The sequence below is a fragment of the Carassius carassius genome, chromosome 19, assembly GCF_963082965.1.
Source record: "Carassius carassius chromosome 19, fCarCar2.1, whole genome shotgun sequence".
Classification (NCBI taxonomy): domain Eukaryota; kingdom Metazoa; phylum Chordata; class Actinopteri; order Cypriniformes; family Cyprinidae; genus Carassius; species Carassius carassius.
Window position 1 is genome coordinate 23,562,911 of NC_081773.1, and position 18,061 is coordinate 23,580,971.

At 36.4% G+C, this 18,061-nt stretch overlaps 1 protein-coding gene and 1 pseudogene across 2 annotated transcripts; both read left to right on the forward strand.

Annotated features, from left to right (window-relative positions):
* Positions 1-708: 708 nt before the first annotated feature.
* On the forward strand, positions 709-1,961 carry LOC132094783 (uncharacterized; annotated as a pseudogene).
* A 1,203-nt stretch (positions 1,962-3,164) lies between these two features.
* Positions 3,165-17,379, forward strand: kansl1l (KAT8 regulatory NSL complex subunit 1-like). Of its 2 annotated transcripts, XR_009422443.1 has the most exons (16): positions 3,165-3,383; positions 3,628-4,620; positions 6,621-6,762; positions 7,218-7,391; positions 7,492-7,616; positions 8,145-8,346; positions 10,688-10,823; positions 11,417-11,554; positions 14,175-14,321; positions 14,401-14,522; positions 14,683-14,804; positions 16,097-16,160; positions 16,265-16,362; positions 16,445-16,586; positions 16,668-16,807; positions 16,937-17,379. XR_009422443.1 is itself a non-coding variant. In XM_059500400.1 (15 exons), the coding sequence occupies exons 2-15, from the start codon at positions 3,686-3,688 to the stop codon at positions 16,746-16,748; spliced, it is 2,628 nt and encodes an 875-aa protein (XP_059356383.1). In that variant the 5' UTR covers positions 3,165-3,383; positions 3,628-3,685; the 3' UTR covers positions 16,749-17,379. The 2 variants fall into 2 exon arrangements, 1 of the variants encoding a protein (XP_059356383.1); XM_059500400.1 differs by having other exon boundaries at positions 16,668-17,379.
* Positions 17,380-18,061: the final 682 nt, after the last annotated feature.

Below are 18,061 nucleotides of genomic sequence, written 5' to 3' on the forward strand. Positions count from 1 at the left end.
GGTTTAATTACTGATTGATTGATTTAGCTTCAAATCATTTTTAAAACTGAATTTCCATGGTTATTCAGAAATATACTAAACAGACTCTAATGCAAACAGAGTGTAAAATTCAGAAATTGCTTACTGTAATGTTGAACTTTATTCAGGGCTAAGGTAGCTATTTATTCTGTTTGCTTAATCAATACTTCAGTTTCCACATACTCTGTTTTTCTATAAATATAACTATATATATATTATAATGCATACTTTTTATGTTAAGTAGGATACTACATATGAAACGTAATAGTTATGTATTTATTTGTTTGTTTTTGTTCTAATCTTTAGTATTGTTTCATGTGTTATGTGACTTTTGGTACTCTTAGAAATATATGTGGAAAGGTTATTTTCTAAACTGAGATAATTATTTATTGGTGATGTGCGGTGTTGTTTCAGCTCTTAATTCAGTAGTTCTAGTCCCACCTGCTGGAATGAATGCATATTACAGCCAATCTTTGTTCAGAACAGCTGAAGCGTTCGATCAAGTGCTTTCCTGCGTTTCAAGCCTATACAAGCACTGAGTCAGAAGAAAACAAAACAAACATTGAGAGAAGATCTCAGGAAATGCCTCCATCTTTTTATTTCACATCACAGTCTATTAATCAAAAGCATACAATATATGTTGCATTCTGTAGGTAATATGTATAAGTATGTTTTCACCTGACAGTTTGCCATAAATATACCAACTATCTCATGGCATGTCTGGACGGCTTGATGTCATCTCAGTTTGTTTTCGTGACTGCAGTCGCAAAAACTAACAGGGTGCATAAACACTACTCATGCACACTTTTACTAATAAATCTTATTGGATGCAATCTTATTCTTAACATTTTTAATATTTTATTTTTATTTGTTTATCCAGGTTCATGGATTCACATTCTTTTAGCAGCCGGTCTTCTCTTTGCCATGTGGACTGGTTTCACTGCCTCTCTTGCTCTGAATGTGTGTTTCTACTTCAACATTTTTTCTGTACGGCGGCCTTTTTTATACTGGATGAAGAAGCACATCAGACTCTTTGTGTACTTAGCATTATATATCATTGAATCCAACAATTCATGTGAACATCACCAGTGAAACACCAGATTTAGGAATCTACATATTATCACACATAGACTTTTGAATGAGATGTTGCTATTTTTGGCTTTGTCTGGGCGTTATGCTGGCATCGAGCGGTGCGACTGTTGTCTACTTGTGGAATCACATAAAAAGAATGGGGGAGAATGGAAGCTCTTTCTCTGCTCTTCGTAAAAAGCAGATGATGAAAGTGGCAATCTTGGGCATTATACATGGTGTCCTCTTCTTTCTCGCTTCAGGGTGGCTCATGACAGAAGAGCTCTTGTCATATTTTGCTGTTGTCTTTAATTGGAGAGGCCATTTATTTTGCACTGTCATGGTAGTGCAACCATCCTTTTTGGCATTGGTCAGTCAAACTTCCGCCAAATGGTTAAAAATATTGTCAGAAAAGACAAACTTGGAAAGTCCCTTTGTCCTAATCATTCAGTTTAATATATCTCACTTTTGCCAGCAGATGGATCTGTAGGACTGTTGGAAGCGATGTTGGAGCAGCACTCAAACTAAATCAATCTAAAATGTTCTAAAATGTGGATGTTTTCATCCACATAAAGTCCCATGTGATTCAGTGACAATACTGAAAATGGCTTGTGGTTGAAATTATGTAACTCAAGATTAAAACTTTCAGTATAAGAATATAATTTGCAGATATTTGAATGGATATGTAATTGGGTTGACATTTGCAAACCACAAACTCACTTTTCCTCTTTATGCAAAATAGTAAATGCCGTAAATACATTGATTGAAGACTGAATATTGAATCATGTTTTCATTTTTAAAAATGTATTTATTTATTTTTTACTTCAAATAGTTTTGATTTGAATTTTTGTGGTGATTATTCAGAAATATAGACCACATATTGCACATGAACTGTAGATATTTAGACATTGCTTACTATTATGTTGTACTCTATCCAGGGTTACTGTGTGTGATTTATTCTTTGTTTGCTTAATCAATACTTCAGAAATTCACATGCTCTCAGTTCTATACATAACCAATAGTTTTACATTATATAAAACATATACAGAAGGCTTAACATTAAAAAGTGTGATTATATGAAAAATAGATTTTTTTCCTTTTTTTTTGATTGCCTACTGCTACAAGTTATATCTTCTATCGATAATTTCTTCATCATTTATTATTATTTTAATTTATTTAGGCTTTTTTTGTCCTAATCATCAGTTATCGTTTCAGGTTTATGTGACACGTGGCACGCTTTTAGAAATATATATGTAGAAGTCATTACTTTTTTTTCTAAAATGAGATTATTGGTGACGTGCCGTGTTGTTTCAGCTCTTAATTCAGTAGTTCTAGTCCCACCTGCTGGAATGAATGCATATTACAGCCAATCTTTGTTCAGAACAGCTGAAGCTTTCGAACAAGTGCTTTCCTGCGTTTCAAGCCTATACAAGCACTGAGTCAGAAGAAAACAAAACAAACATTGAGAGAAGATCTCAGGAAAACTCCCCTTCTTTAGCCACCCTACAAGAAACTTCATGAGATCCAGGGGCTGGGACATCACCAGGAACCGCAGAGCACAAATCTGGTTATTTATGTTAGGAATCATAAAGTATGCATTGTAAATATGTGTAAGGATATTTTCACATGAAGTTAACGACTTTGGCACAAATATGCCAAATATCTCCTCATGTCATGGCTGATATGCTTGATACCGACTTAGTTGTTTTCATGACTGCAGTCAAAAAAAAAAAAAAAAAAAAAAAAAAAAAATTAATAATAATAATATATATATATATATATATATATATATATATATATATATATATAGTCTGCTGGTTATCAACAACAAACGACGAAAACGACCACCGGCTAGATGTCTTGATAAGTAAATGTTGAAACTATTGAAAGAAAACTGAAAAGATCGAAAGGCCAACACAAATATGGTAAATAAAATATAATTTATTATTTGTAGTGAGATATAGTATAAAAATGTTTTAAAAAACTATGAACTATTTCAATGTAGGTGTTTGTAGCTGCTCTCAATAAAAGTAACCAAGAGAGTGCACAAACACTCACTCACTCGCGCCGCGCACGCACTTTCTCTCTCTCTCTCTCGCGCGCGCTCTCTCTGTTCTCTGGTGGCGGCCGTTCTTCGGTATAAGAGGAAATCGGAAGGGATCAGTCGATATCTGCTCATAAAACTAACAAATCAGTATTTTTATCACTTGCAGGATTATATATATATGGATCATTTATTGATGATCGTCTATTTCTGGAGTGTGATTTTGTGTTGTTGAAATGAGCGGCTGCTAAAGGTAAGATGATGTCGTTATTTTTCCAATTCTGCCGTTATTTTCATAACATTACGCTTATCGCTTGAGCGAAAAATACTTGGAGTATTTCCCTTTACAATTATTTTAAGTTGTTCACTAGGTTTCTAATATGATTAGACAGGTCATCTTAAATTACGATTGTTGTTGATAAAGTTAGAGGATATCAAAAACATTATTCATATTTTCATATCTGTTATAGCCTAATAGTTGGCGTGCCTTTTAACAGATCTGTCGCTCGAGTCACCGTTTCAAGTGATGTTATAAGCTCTGGATAGGGATAGTGAATGAGTCCATCTCTTATCCACACAGCAAATCAAAACGAATTAAATCCAGATTTCAATCCTCTGAGTGGAAATATGGACTGCAGCGGTGTTGCACTAGGTTCGGATATGGATAACAGTTTTGGACAGTTGATATGGCAGAACCTTCCATCCATGGTCCATCTGGATCTCCTGTCCTCTAAAAGTTCTCCTCAGTTCCCGGAAATGCTGCTATCGCCTTTGTTCCAGGATTCACATTCCAAAGCCTTTCTGCTGTCAAGCCCAGAGCCACTTCTCACCCTCCTCTCCTTGAACAGGAACTCACCAGGTACTCCTGGAGGTGCTACACAAATGTGTTTCATGCCCACACTTGAAGACAAAGGACAAGACGGGGCCGAGCCCAGTCACAACCTCACACAGCATGGTGGTTCTACTAGAGATTGCCAAGTTGATACCAAAGATCAAGTACCACATTGCAGCAGGAAGAACAATGCTTTAAACCAAACATTGGTTTGCACTATGGAGGAACTGAAGGAAGGGCTGATGATTCAGTCATTGTGGCATCTCTCTCAGCATGTTTCATTGGCAAATCGAGCCAATCATTTACAACAGAGGGTTTTGGCGATTCTTGGTGTACATGCTTCTAGACACTATAGCCAACAACTGGATGGTTTGAAGAAGAAACTTCTTGAAGCACGATGTTCTCCCCAGTCGACATCGAAACCTCTTTTTGAGACTTTCAATGCTGTAGAGGAGGTAGAGAAGGTACTTATAAGGAACCTCCAGTACCCTGAAGCACATGGCCAACCTCTGAAGTCCAGAGATTTGCAGAATTTAGCACACAGTGGTCATGCTGTTCTGCATGGAGTGCTGGAAGCTCTGGACTCAGATGCCACCGTGAGCAGCTCAGATGAGGAGTGGGACCATGAAGACGCCAAAGAGACCTCTGTGGAATCACAGTGAGTATAATGTGATGTTGAATAGTATTCTCATCAACGTTAACCTTCTAATCAAGACACATAGAAAGAAATAGGCTAGGCCTTCATGGAAGACATTAACAAAATGCCAAAAATGAAAACTTTAGCATTATTTACATAGTTTTTAACCTCATGTCATTCTAAACCTCTATGCTTTTATTTATTTTTATTTTTTGGTAGAATACACTAGGGAAATTGTTCATCTTCACAGCTCAGTTCATACTGAAGGAAATAACAGCTCATAGGACAAAAAAGTACAACAAAAGTTTAAGTCTTTGGAACCCATACGATATATTGCAGCCAAACCTTAGAATTGATAGCATGACTATGCAAGTCACAATGCTTGGTGGTTATAAATAAAACATACAATGCTCAGTCTCTAACTTCAAAATATATAATAAATTGGGTGAGATCTTGAAATAGGTGAATTGAAGGGTAGAATTAATCTTTAGAAGTTGCCAGGCAGTAAATAACAATAACTGTTATTGACAGGCTGGTTGTGCGTCTTTAGCAAGAAGAGAGGGAGTGTAACAACAAGTTTGGGAAAACAAACAGGCCAACAGAAGATGGAGGAGAGGAAGCATTTGGCTCTGGCAGTGTTACATGTTTCTTTAGGATCTTTACTCATGGAAACAGAGACACTCTGTTCAGTACACAGCTGTTGAGAAATTGTCACCATATTTCTCGCCCTTGTTTTTTTATCTAGTATGTTCATGTGCAGCTGGCTCTTCCTCCGATTCTGTTTCTGTGCAGCCACACAGAAACAGACAGCTGCATGAGTAAACAGAGATCAGGCCACCCTTCACCAGCCCTTAGATCAGAGCTTTCATGTCCCTCTCTGTGATTTGCTTGCTCACTCTGCATTTATGCTGTAAGATCACAGCATATGTGCAGTTCAAGTCTCAAGACACAAATTTTTGAAGGGAATATATCTTTCAGGAAACTCTGAGTTAATGGGAGTGGTTTATTCAAGTGCTTTTTAGTAGAATCATTTCAAAACCCCATTCAATATGACTGTTATTGAGGGACTTGTCAAAAAGGTAAGGGACAAGAAAACAAAAGGTTTGGAGATCTGTAAAAATGTTTAATTCCTTCATTCATTCTTTAATAATTCTACATAAGCAAAAACTAAGGGCTACAAAGGTTTTATGGGGTTATTTATATATTTTATTTTAAGTAATGAAAATGCTTTATGGTTTTAGTTAAATATAATAACCCTGATATGCACTCAAGTTGCTTCAAAACAACGATTGTCATTAAAAATGAATGACTTCCGATTACTTTGTTGCTGCAAATTGCTGTAAAAGTGAACGCCCTTTAGTAGCAGCCAGCTGTGGTTGTTGGCTCTGCCTCTCTTCAGGCCATGACAAAATAGTTTCAGTGACTTTTCCATATGTCCCAGCAATCTCAACTACCATCTCTCATCAGAGCTTCAAGCCGGTGGCCATTGCTTTGGATTCCCTGGATAAGCTGGATATGGGTACATGGCTGTGTAAGGTTTTAAATTAGTTGTCTGGCTTTGGCCATAGAATTGCTTAAAGGTACTTTTTGTGGACTGAGATTAGGCTCTCAGCCAGTCAATAGCAGCACGTTTGACGTCAATAGTACTTTTTTTTCTTTTCACAGATGTACACGTTTTGAAGTGGTTAAGTTGTGGTCACTTATTTTGGGAAAAAATTGGGCCCCTATGCTTGCAGAGCTTTAGTGTCTGCTTAGTTGGCTCAATTTTGCAATGTTATAAAGAGTTTATGTAGTGATATTATTTGGTCTTGACACCCTTGAGGCATTAAATAAAAAGCAACAAAGCCATCTGTGGTCTCATATTTTAAATTCTGGATTGATTTGGCTGCTCACTTGTTCTATGACTGCCATTTGTTTTGTTGAAGCAGGGCTATGCACTTTGAAAGAAAGTCATTTTGTATGAAATCTCATCTGAATGACCCTTTCTAACTTTTTCTGTCCCTGTCTCTGTGGGAGGGTAGTTGTCGTGTCTGTGAGTGGAGATGGCTGAAGGACAGAGCTGAATTCTGCAGTCGCTGGACATGGTTGCAGATGAGACTGTCTGAGCTAGACTCTCAGATTCAGCAGCTTGGAAAACTCAGGCAACAGATTCTTTCTAATAAGGTAAAGAAATGATACAGCATCTATAGATTAGGAGGGAAATGTGGCCGTGCTGTTAGCACTGTGGGGCAAAATTCAGAATTCATGTGACAATTTAAATTGAATCGGCAGTGTCCAGAGGATGGTGAATTTAATTTTAAGTAATAAAAATGTTTTACTAAACATTTTGAAATGTAATACACACTGACAAGTGTATAATAAAATGTATTTTAATGAACCACATTTACAAAGTTATATAACATTATTTGACAAATTTCAATACATTTTAATTTGCATGAATTAAATTTATAATTGCAATTCTGAATCTATTTTTTACTTCAATACAGATTAAATTGAAATTTATTAATTAAACTGGAATTTTAAAGGGCTTTCAGTACATGAAGTTCTCAGTGGCACCTTGAGTGTTTTTAAATGCATACAATTAAAATCTTTATAAATGTCCCTAACATGTCCTCCAGGGTCATTTGATTTTGGCAGAGTCTCAGCCCCTGACGGACAGGCAGATTCAACATACCTTGTGGACAGAGACTATGGATCTTTCATTTACAGCTGGGAACATGCAAGATTTGCACTCTGATCTAGAGATGGAACCCAGCAGCCCTACAAGTCTTTTGAGGAACATTGAGAGACAGGTGAATCCAAAAACCACAGGCATATAGACAAAAACATAGAAAGGCAAGATAAAATTGACAGATTAAATCAACCCCACTAAATTCATGTTTGTGTGTTTAGAGTGCCCAGCTGACTCAGATTGTAAACAGCCTGATGCCGTCTTTGTGTGCCTCTCCTTCCTCATCCCCTATGTCTAAAGGACCCTGCAATCACTGGAGTGGTCAACAGAAAACAGCTTACAGCAGGTGAGAAGCAAACAATCACCTATAATCTCTTCAACAGGATAAAATGAACCTCAAATATCGCACAGGGTCATTCATCAAAAAATAAAAAAAATAGAAATTGGTATTCATTTATGTTATTGAAGCACTGGTTGCTAGATTTTTAGTTGTTATTTTTTAATTGTTTTTTTTATTTTTAATTGTTAGAAGGATATTCACACTTTTTGCTTTTGACGCAGTATAGATAATTTATTTAGTCATACATAAGCTCCAGAGACACCTGAGAGGAAGCAGTGTGTCTTGATTTCATTCGTTGCAGCACAGTAAAAGCACCCTCATTCTGATACATAATTGTGTAAATTTATGTAAACCTTATGTGAATGTCAGGATGAATCATTCAGCCCAGCGGAAAACTGAAAAAGTGAGAAAGACACTTAAGAATTAGAAACAAGGAAGATGAAAGAGTCTGAGTGGTGAAGAGAACCAATGAAACTTGCTCGCTATATTTGTCGTATGATGAGATTTCTGAAGATTTTATCCCTACTTTTGCAGCCAAGCGACACACACGGGTGTCTTTGTTCCCAGTGGACCGCAGTGTTTGCACAAGGCCAGGCAGAAGAGGAAGCGAACATGTCACAAACGACAGTACCTCCCTCAGGTGGACGTCAGCTGTGTGTCAGCCCGGACTCGACCCCTTCTGACCTATCACAAACCTAGACTTTTCGTCATGGATCCATTGTCTCATAGAGAACAGGTTGGCATTTTAAAGCCAAATTCTTCAAGAGTCAACTTTTATTGACTTGGCATGGCATAGCATAGAGTACAGTACTGTTCAAAGGTTTGGGGTTGGTATCATTTATGTTTCTGAAATAAGTCTTTAATGCTTACCAAGGCTACACATGAGTGTTTTCCCAACAGTGGAGCTCAGAAAACAAAATAGCTTTTGTTCTGTCCTTTCCTTTGGAAACTGCTAACACGCAGTGCTCAGGCCAGCTGCACTTTCATAAATGATGATAATCTTATGATTGCTGTGTCCTCTATGGGCTGCCTAGACATGTAACTCAGATACTGTATACTTTAGTCTGAACCTAGGAGCAGCAGGATGAAGATGCATTTTCCAAATGGAATGCAATTAGAAGCAACTGGGGAAATCAACATCAACAACAATAACAACAACATTATTATCATAATTTACGTAAGATTTTTTTGCAAAATGCACTTCTACATTTAATGATATGTGGTTCATTGAGCATATTGTGAATAGGACTGTTAAGCTTCTAAAATGACAAGAAGACACCATTAAATGGGTTAAAGGTACAGGTTGTAGGACCTGCCACTAGAGGGCGCACTACCAAAACAATAACAATCGCGTGGTTTGGTGACACTTAGAAGGAGCGTGGAATGAGGGGAGTTGTTGTCTTCTACTGGATTTTGTAAGTGTCATTTTAAAGATAATTTTCACGTGCCACCATTACATATTGCGTCAAGCTATATTGAGCTACAATAGAGCAAATATAGTTTGACAGTAAATTATCAAATTAATTGATTACTGTTTAGTCAGATGATATGAAAACGATTACCACTTCTTCAACAAATATATACACTCGTGTACATTCAAACACAATAATTGGGCATACATAGCAAATGCGAGTTCAACGTTTTGCGCGAGTAGATTACATACAAAGTCAATGCAAAGACGCGATCAGACTATGGATCAGACGCGTCCTCGCGTGGGTCTAGAGACGCGATGCCCCGCGTTTGGCGTGTATGCCCCATAATACTAATCTTGTTGATCGTTATAATAGCATACGTTTTCTATAAAGATACGAATGAAAACAACTCACCTGTCGAGTAAAACACAAGCGAATTCGGCATCTCTTTCTTGTTGAAGTTTGTCGCGAAGCTCTCTCCATCTAGAAAATGCAACACCAATATTGATCCTCACTCTTTCTCTCCTCTTGTACCAAACTCTTCTTGGTTCGTTTGGTTGACCTGTACGCTTACGTTTGCTGGAGCTGTACTTTTCGACAGAACCAGCAGCAGACGGTAAACAGTAATTATGTTCCATAAATAAGTAACACAATGCACCATAAAAAGTGCAAGAAGAAGTAAATAAGGAACTGCTTGAAGCAAGGTAGTGGTTTGCTGGACGCTAGACACTACTTCTGCATTTGTCCACGACACTGTTGTCATGTGGTTTCTACGTCAGTAAAGGTGGTAACAAAGGGTAACTAATGTCATTGACAGGCGACTGCACTGCCCCGTGTCACTGTTTGGAATGGGAATCTTCTCATGATTTACAAGTAGTTGAAAACATTAGAGATATTGTTAGTAATCAGCTGGACAAAATATATAACCAGCCTAGTGGTTTTTGGATATTATATTGCAAATATCTTACAAATGGTACCTTTAAGCAATATAACAACAGAACATTAGAAATTTGCCCTGATTTTGCATATTTGGATTGATTTTACTGATGAGGTCAATTTAAGAACCATTGTAAACCAAATCAAATGTCAATGAAATATTATAGTGATTATTTCATATAATTTACTGAAAAATAATGTGGAAAATGTAATCATATTAAATCTTATTAGTCAAAACAGTTGTTTGTAGACAAGCCAAATAAATCAAACAGGTTTGGAACAACATGAGGTCGAGTAAATTATGACAGAATAGTACAGAGTACAGAACTGGTCCTTTAATAAAGCAGTTATTTGTGTGTGTGCCAGCCCTCTTCACATTGTACACTTCCCTTAACCTTGTTTATGATTCTTATAGCTGATAGTCGATTTTGGCTGCCATGATTTTCCTTTTCATGCATTGCTTATGTTGTAATGGTTCCCCAGAGCACTATGTGTCATAGATTTGGCCTTTATTAACTTGGTTGTTTACGTTCACCCCTTTTTATTTGTTTCAACTCTCAGTTGGACAAATCAAAGCTGGAATCTAGATGCAGATCAGGCCTTTAGCATCAGAAAGAGACATTTGTTTAGCAATAATGCTTTGCAAGATTTGTGTTCTTCCCATTTGCCCATTACTTCTCAAAACCTCCGTTTTGAATACATCCACTACTTCTTTCTCTCTCTCCACAGGTCTTGGAATCACCCCCTTCTCTTTGTCCCAATTGTGCATTCTGTGATCCTGCATCTGTGTGCACAGATCCTGCATGTCTCCACAGAAAAGACAGAACAGATGGCAAAGTGCATCCTGTTCTATCACTTTCCTCAGGTAGGGAGAGATGAATGCATTTTGTTTAAAATTGGCATTTTTCCTCCTGCGTCCACTATGTTGGATGGATATTTTTTAATTGAGCATGTTACATTGCTTTGTAGATAACCTTCTTCTCATATGTAGGCAGCTTACTAGGTTTTGGAGAAGAGCTTAAGCAGTAGAAAAGTGTTCAAATCGATGTTATGATTTTAATGGTTAATACTACAGCAATCCATTAATCACTCATCTTTTTCACTGCATTAGGCTGTCATTTCAGTTCAGTCAGAATAAATTGTCTCGTATCAGACAGTTACTGCATCAGCATGTCAAAATTGTGCCGTTCCTGCTGTTTTACTGATTTGTGTGGCAGCAGGAATGTGGAGTAGGTATATCAAATTAGCCTTGGTTGTCATCAGTATGAAACTTCAACATTGAGTTCATACTTTTATATGACTGAAATGCAACATCCAGACATTTTTTACAATTGACAATGTTTTGACATTTTGACAAGGTATTTATAACCATAGCCTTATATCACCACAGTGAACTTTTGTTTTTCTGTTGTTTGTGTTATATAAGTGAGGTTTGTCTTTGTCTGTTCTATTAATCAGAAACTCCATCATCCTTCCATCTGCAAAATGTTGTCTTTGAGGAAAGTTTGCTTCCGCGATCTCTCCTCCTGGAAACTGAGCGCACCAGTCCCCATCTCTGTCTTAGCTCCAGAGACAGAGTCTCCCGGTCTTTATTCCGTAAGTCATCTCATGGCGTTTGTGCATGAACACATGTACTTTACTCTGTTCAGGTGTGTATGCTTTGTAGAATTGTGTGTTCTTGCTAGATTTCTTCTTTGTCTGCTTCTCAGGGAGCATCCTAACTGAAATGGATCTACATAAGTGCCTGATTTGGGAATTGCTAACAATGAGACACTTTAATAAAAACACACAGCACATACAATTATCAGGTATTACTTAAATTAAAGATTTCATTTATGAACTACTTCTTTATTATTTAAAAAAGTATTATTTTATTATAATATTTATTCGCTTAGTAAACATAGTAATCATCTACAGTTTCCACAAAAATATTAAGCAGCACAACTGATTTCAGCATTGATAATAGTAATAATAATATAAATAATGTTTCTTAAGCACCAAATCAGCATATTAAAAAGATTTCGGAAGGAGCATGCGACATTAAAGACTGGAGTAATGACTTCTGAAAAATCACCTTTGTTATAACATGAATAAATGACATTTTATAAATTAAAAATGGAAAACAGTTATTTTAATGCAAATAAACGCAGCCTTGGTGAGTATAACATGAAAAATGAGGCTTACAAAATGTATTGACTACTCCAAACGTTTTCAAATATTTGATTTCCATGTTGTGACATCACGACCAGTGTGTTTGTCTAAATTCATTTAGGCACTACTGTCCTCAGTATGTTTTAATGCACAGTGATACCCATGTTGAGTGCAGATCTGAAGATCATGTTGAAGTCAACAGCTGCTCTACAGATTTAATGTAGTGCTGGGTTTTAACACTGCGTGTTAGCAGCTACCAAGGAAAAGCACAGAACAAAAGCTTGGTTATTCTTTTTGAGCTCCACTGTTGGGTAAACACAGCTGACTGAACACAGCACACAGCAGTAAAAGTCCCACATGATCATGGTTTGCCTTTTTTACTTAAGCACATTAAAGCTGTTACTGTATGTCAGCAATCATTTGTGAGACTGTAGTACGTGTACACTATCATTCAAAAGTGTGGGGTCCATCATTTTTTTTTAAAGAAAGAAATTAATACTTTCAGCAAGGATGTACTAAATTGATTTAACTTTCTTGTTAAATGTTGTTTTTTGAACTTTGTGTTCATCAACAAATCCTGTTTCCACAAAAATATTAAACAGCCCAACTATTGTCAACAATAATAATTATGATTTCTAAAGGATCATGTGAAGATTAGAGTAATGGCTGCTTAAAATTCAGCGTTGCATCACAGGAATAAATGAGATTTTAAAACACATTAACAGATAAAATAGTTATTGTAACGATAAAACTCCATGATCACGGGAAGAAGGAGGCGGGAACCGGCGGACAATCAAACCAAATTTTAATAAATCAAAATAAAGACAAAAAAATACAAATAAAAACCAAAACACAAACTAAAATCCAGGCCTGGTCCTCTCTCGTCCGTCACTGTCGTCGCTCCGGTTTTATATCCCTCCATCTCCTCCGTGGGACTCGAGACCGGTGGATCGAGCAGGTGTCGCTCATTTCCAATCACTTCACTGGCCTCGCTCCTGTTCCCACGTCTCTCGGCCCCGCCCCACTCGTCACAGTTATTTTTAAAGAACTTATTTTTATTAGTTTTTTTACTGTTACTTGAGCAAAGAAATGCAGCCTTGGTAAACATTATAGTCTTCTTTCGGTAAAATAAATCATACCAACCCCAAACTGTACTGTTTGCTATGCCATGCCGACTCACTCTTCTCTGCTCTGCTGGTTATTGTCTGACTAGGGGGGCTAATGATCCTGATACAGCAATGCTATTCTTAACAGAGAGAGATTGTCAGGGCGAGTGAGTGATTGCACTGGATTGGAAGTGTGTACACACCTCATGCTGTTTAGTTGATTTTCTGTCAGTGCTTTGCAGCACCCCTGGAGCAAGTGAACGAACTCCAAAAAATAACTACAAAGGCACTGAATATAAAATGAATGCCAGGATTTTTTTCTTTGCAATCACCTCATGCTCCCTCCATTCCTGTTTTCATTACCTCACCTGGATGTGTATGATCTATTAATGTCAGTTCTTCTGGAGTCCAGTGTGTGGGATGATGTAAGGTGTGTGTAGTCATAGTCATGTGGAGATCAACACAGACTCACAAATCACAGTAACTCACAAATCCAGCCTAAAGGCACTGCACACACCTAATCACACTCAAACACACAGTGACCTTTTAGTGGGGTCAAATTATTTATAGCCAAAATATATTGTAGTCTTACAGCCCCCTTAGGATTTCCATCTCCTATTTTTATTAATATTGTTTAATACAGTTTCAAATGATTGCTAATCCATGCACAAAAAATTTAATAAAAACAAAATCCTAAAAAATAAATAACAAATAATTAATTAGAAAAATCCATATGAAAATTAATATGTATGGCTTTATACATTTTCTATATGCTAAATAAAATTTCTTATTGCTTTTGTTTGATTCTAGTTTAAAATATAACCTGGATGTAAAATATTACTTTTTATGAAAAATATTATTTATTTTTTGGATGTGATCTTAAATGAATATTCGTTATGTCCTTGTGAATATGCCTGTTCTGATAAGTAAAAACATGTATTTATGTTCTGTAATTGCAGATTGCAGTCATCAGCCAAAAAACGGGAGGCATTTGAAGAGGCACAGAAGGGAGAGCACTCCTATACGATGGGCACGCACCCGAGACCACCACAGTCAAGATTACAGGGAAGGCAAGAAGAAGCGGCGCTGCTCTGAGAGGACAGTGGGTATGGCTGTTTAATTCCCCTTGGTGTTTGGCTTATATACACCCAAGATGTTTAAGGTAGTATTACTGCTTTGTTCTAGACATCTCCAGTATTACACCCAAGTCTGATCTGGTCTCCCAGAGTGATGACAGTCAGGTGGAGGAATCTTCAGAGGATGTGACCGTCTCTTACTGTACCCCCACACAACTGAGAAACTCACAGGTCTGCCCTTTGACCAAACCTCTTGATAAATGCTGTATATTTCAATTTGCGCTAATCCAAACATAGATCAGTGTTCCTTTCCTTGAAGGAAATGTTTGTCAAGTTGAAGGTTAATATTTTGAGAAAGATAATCATATATTGTCTTCTTTGTATACTGTAGTTCCCGTCACGCAGGAGAAACCCGGACAGTATTTTCAGCATTGATGACATTGTCGTTCCTATGTCTCTGTTCGCATCAGTGAAAGTGGAAAGACTTCAGTATAAGAACATTTTGACACCCAGGTATTGATTGTTTTCACACTCAGGAATGACATCGGCGAGACATCAGTATCTTTTTATATTGTGGGGAGAGCTACACTACTGTACAAAAGTGTGGGTTGGTACTTAAATAGAAGAGCTAATTCCTCATTATAAATCATGATAAACTCATTACGAACATGCTGTGAAATGCATGAGATAATTTATCTCCACTGCATTCAAATGAGTTTTTGTCTTTATCTCTTCTTCACTTCACTTCTCTTGTCTTCTTTTTCTTTATCTTTCCAGTAAGTCAGTCATTTGTATTTTTTTTTTCACCTTAAGAAAAAAAAAAGTTTACGGTTGATAAGATTTTTTATGTATTTTAAAAAGAATTATCCTATGCTTACCAAGGTTACTGTACAAAAGAAAATACAGTAATATTGTTAAATATTATTACAATTAATTTATTTCTGCGATGGCAAAGCTGAATCTTTCAGAAATCATTCTAATATGCTGATTTTGGGGAAAACATTTGAAGAGTTCATTTGCAAAAACAGATCATGTTTTTTCATTGTGCATTCCAATTAATCTCAATCAAACTGCAGTTGGGTTATTTTGATTAGGTTGAAAAATAACTACATAAATACAGCTAACTAACACAATACATAAAACACAATAAAAACATGCTAACATAATAATAAACATGATTTTTGAAAAAAAAAAAACAGTTATCTGTTTTTGCAAATAAACTCAAATTTCTCATTATCTATGTTGTAAACATTATGCTGCTTAATTTTTAAAAATACTTTTTTCAGGATTCTTCGATGAATAGAACATTCAAAAGAACAGCATTTATTTGAAATAGAAATATTTTGTACATTATACATTTCTTTACTGTCAATTTTGGTCAAATGAATGCATCCTCGCTGACTAAAATTATTAATTTCTTTAAAATAATTTCTGACCCGAAACTTTTGAATGGTAGTGTATCTGAGTGCTAATATGATGTTAGTTTTACTGTTTAACTCCCTTTATATGGTTAGATTTATAATGAATTTATGATAATTAATAATCATCTTTTGGTTTAGTTAATTCACTTGATTATATAAAACTAAGCTTTGTATTAAAATACCAGAGGAAAAATAACTATATAATGATGTATATCAATTCTGTGATGTAAGCTTTTGCTCCTTCCTCCTACCCACAGAGTGCTTGATAGATTGTCAATGAGTCACATTTAGTAACTTGGCTGAAGTATAAAGATGTGGATGAATTCATTCAGATTTTTAAATTTTTTTTCCCTTTCCTGTATTCCATTGTCTTTACTCTGTCAGTTGGCGAAAGGTGCATATTTCGCCTTTATTGAAAAGAGAGGAGGATGAGCAGGAGGAAAGGATGGTTGGTTTGCTTTTCTTTTTTTCTTTTCTTTTTTTTACAATCTCTCTGTGAATATCAGTTATTGCACGGTGTTGTTGTGGAGTGATGGGCTTTATCTTTCTCAGCCAGAAGCAATAGGAGATGAAGATTTCTTTCAGAGGCACCAGAATTATGAGCGTAGAGAGAAACTCCGCTGGGATAAGAACAGAAGACACAGGATCAGGTCTGTGTGTATTTTGGTTTATTGTAAAGCTCTTATTGCACATATATTCTGCAGTACATATTTTCATATTTCCCCCCCACAGGTCATCCAGGAATACCTGCTCTTCTGTATCTGCGAGAGACCACCCTGCTCGCTGTCACCCACCTATTCATTCTCCAGTTCCCTTCACCTGGACATTCAGTACTTCTGAAGATTCATCAGAAGCCAGTGTGGACGAAAAAGAGGTCAAACCTTCTCAGTAGTGATTAAATCCAATTAAATCTGTCTTTCTCTCAAGCTTGTATTCACTCGTTTCTCTTATGTAGCCAATGCAACCATGGAGGAGACGATCGTTCCCCCTTACTGATGAAGATTTGAGGCGTGATGAAGATAAGAGTGTTCTTTAATTGTACGTCCTTATTTCCTTTCCTTGTGTCTTATATCCTTCGATTTATGAGGAAAGGATGTGAGAGAGGCGAGAAAGGCGCAAAGTAAGATGTATATTTGCTTCGTAAACAAGCATTTTATTTCAGAATAATATTTCTTCACCATCCTTATCTTGTAAAAACTTGATTCGTCTGGATATTTCTTATAGATCTTAATAAAGCTGGACAACTCCCTCTAGTCTATGAAGTGCCATAACTCCCTCTGTTGGACACACTAGAAATAACACGCACATACTACCTGATCTTTTGAGCCCAATTTAAACACTTCCTTGGTGAGCATGAGAGCATCTTTTAAAAACATTAAAAAGTCTTATCCACCCCAAACCTTTAAACGATAATGTGGCTCATTTCAGATTGCAATCACATTTAGAATCAGAGTCAGTTTTTGGACTTTTTACAGAAGGAAGCAATAACTAAAATGCGCAATTACTGTTAAAGTTAGAGAGATGATTCTGAAATGAGATTAGATTGTGTTGAAATGCAGAGGAGAAAAATGAATGTTTTTCTTGCATGTCATTGGTTTGTCTGATTATTATGTGCTGATTACAGCTTCCATAGCAACAAAGCACAACATCTGAGGTGGACCAGGAAACGACATTTACTCAACCTATTTTATGTTATTTATTTCAATATAATTACAGTGTATTGCTTTGTGTTCACATTTTTGTAAACAAAAAATAGAGCAAATTATTTATGATTTTACTATAATTCTCTAAATCTCATCTTTTACTGTAACTTATCCAGTACTGTGGGAAAAGCACTGTTTTTGAAAGGTGTGTAAATTTACCTCATGCTGCATTAAATTGATTAAGACTGCTGCATCATTGTTAATTGAGATTAAATGTTTCATATTATTTCAGATATTTAAAATTTCATATTAAACACAACTCAGTGGAGGAATAAAATAACATCTTAAAATTAATATATAAATCGTGATTTATATTAATTGATACTGAACCCAGATTGTTTCTTTAACAGGCACAAGTAAAAGTATGCAATACTTAAATCTACCACAGAGGGGCACTCATACGCCGCTTCTGCTCCTTAAAGTTGCATTTGCAAGAGAACAGCCTGTTTGTGGCAAAGTGGGAAAAGCAGGAAACTACTTGTAAACACTGTAAACTACTTGATGATTCCTCCCAGTCTGTGTGTCAAGCTTGGACAGCTCAAAATCCTATTGCATTGGTCCTGAGTGTGTTTGTGTGTGTGTGTGTGTGTGTCTGTGTGTGTAGTCTTTGATCTCTTTCAGCAGTAAGCTGATTAGGCCATCTCAC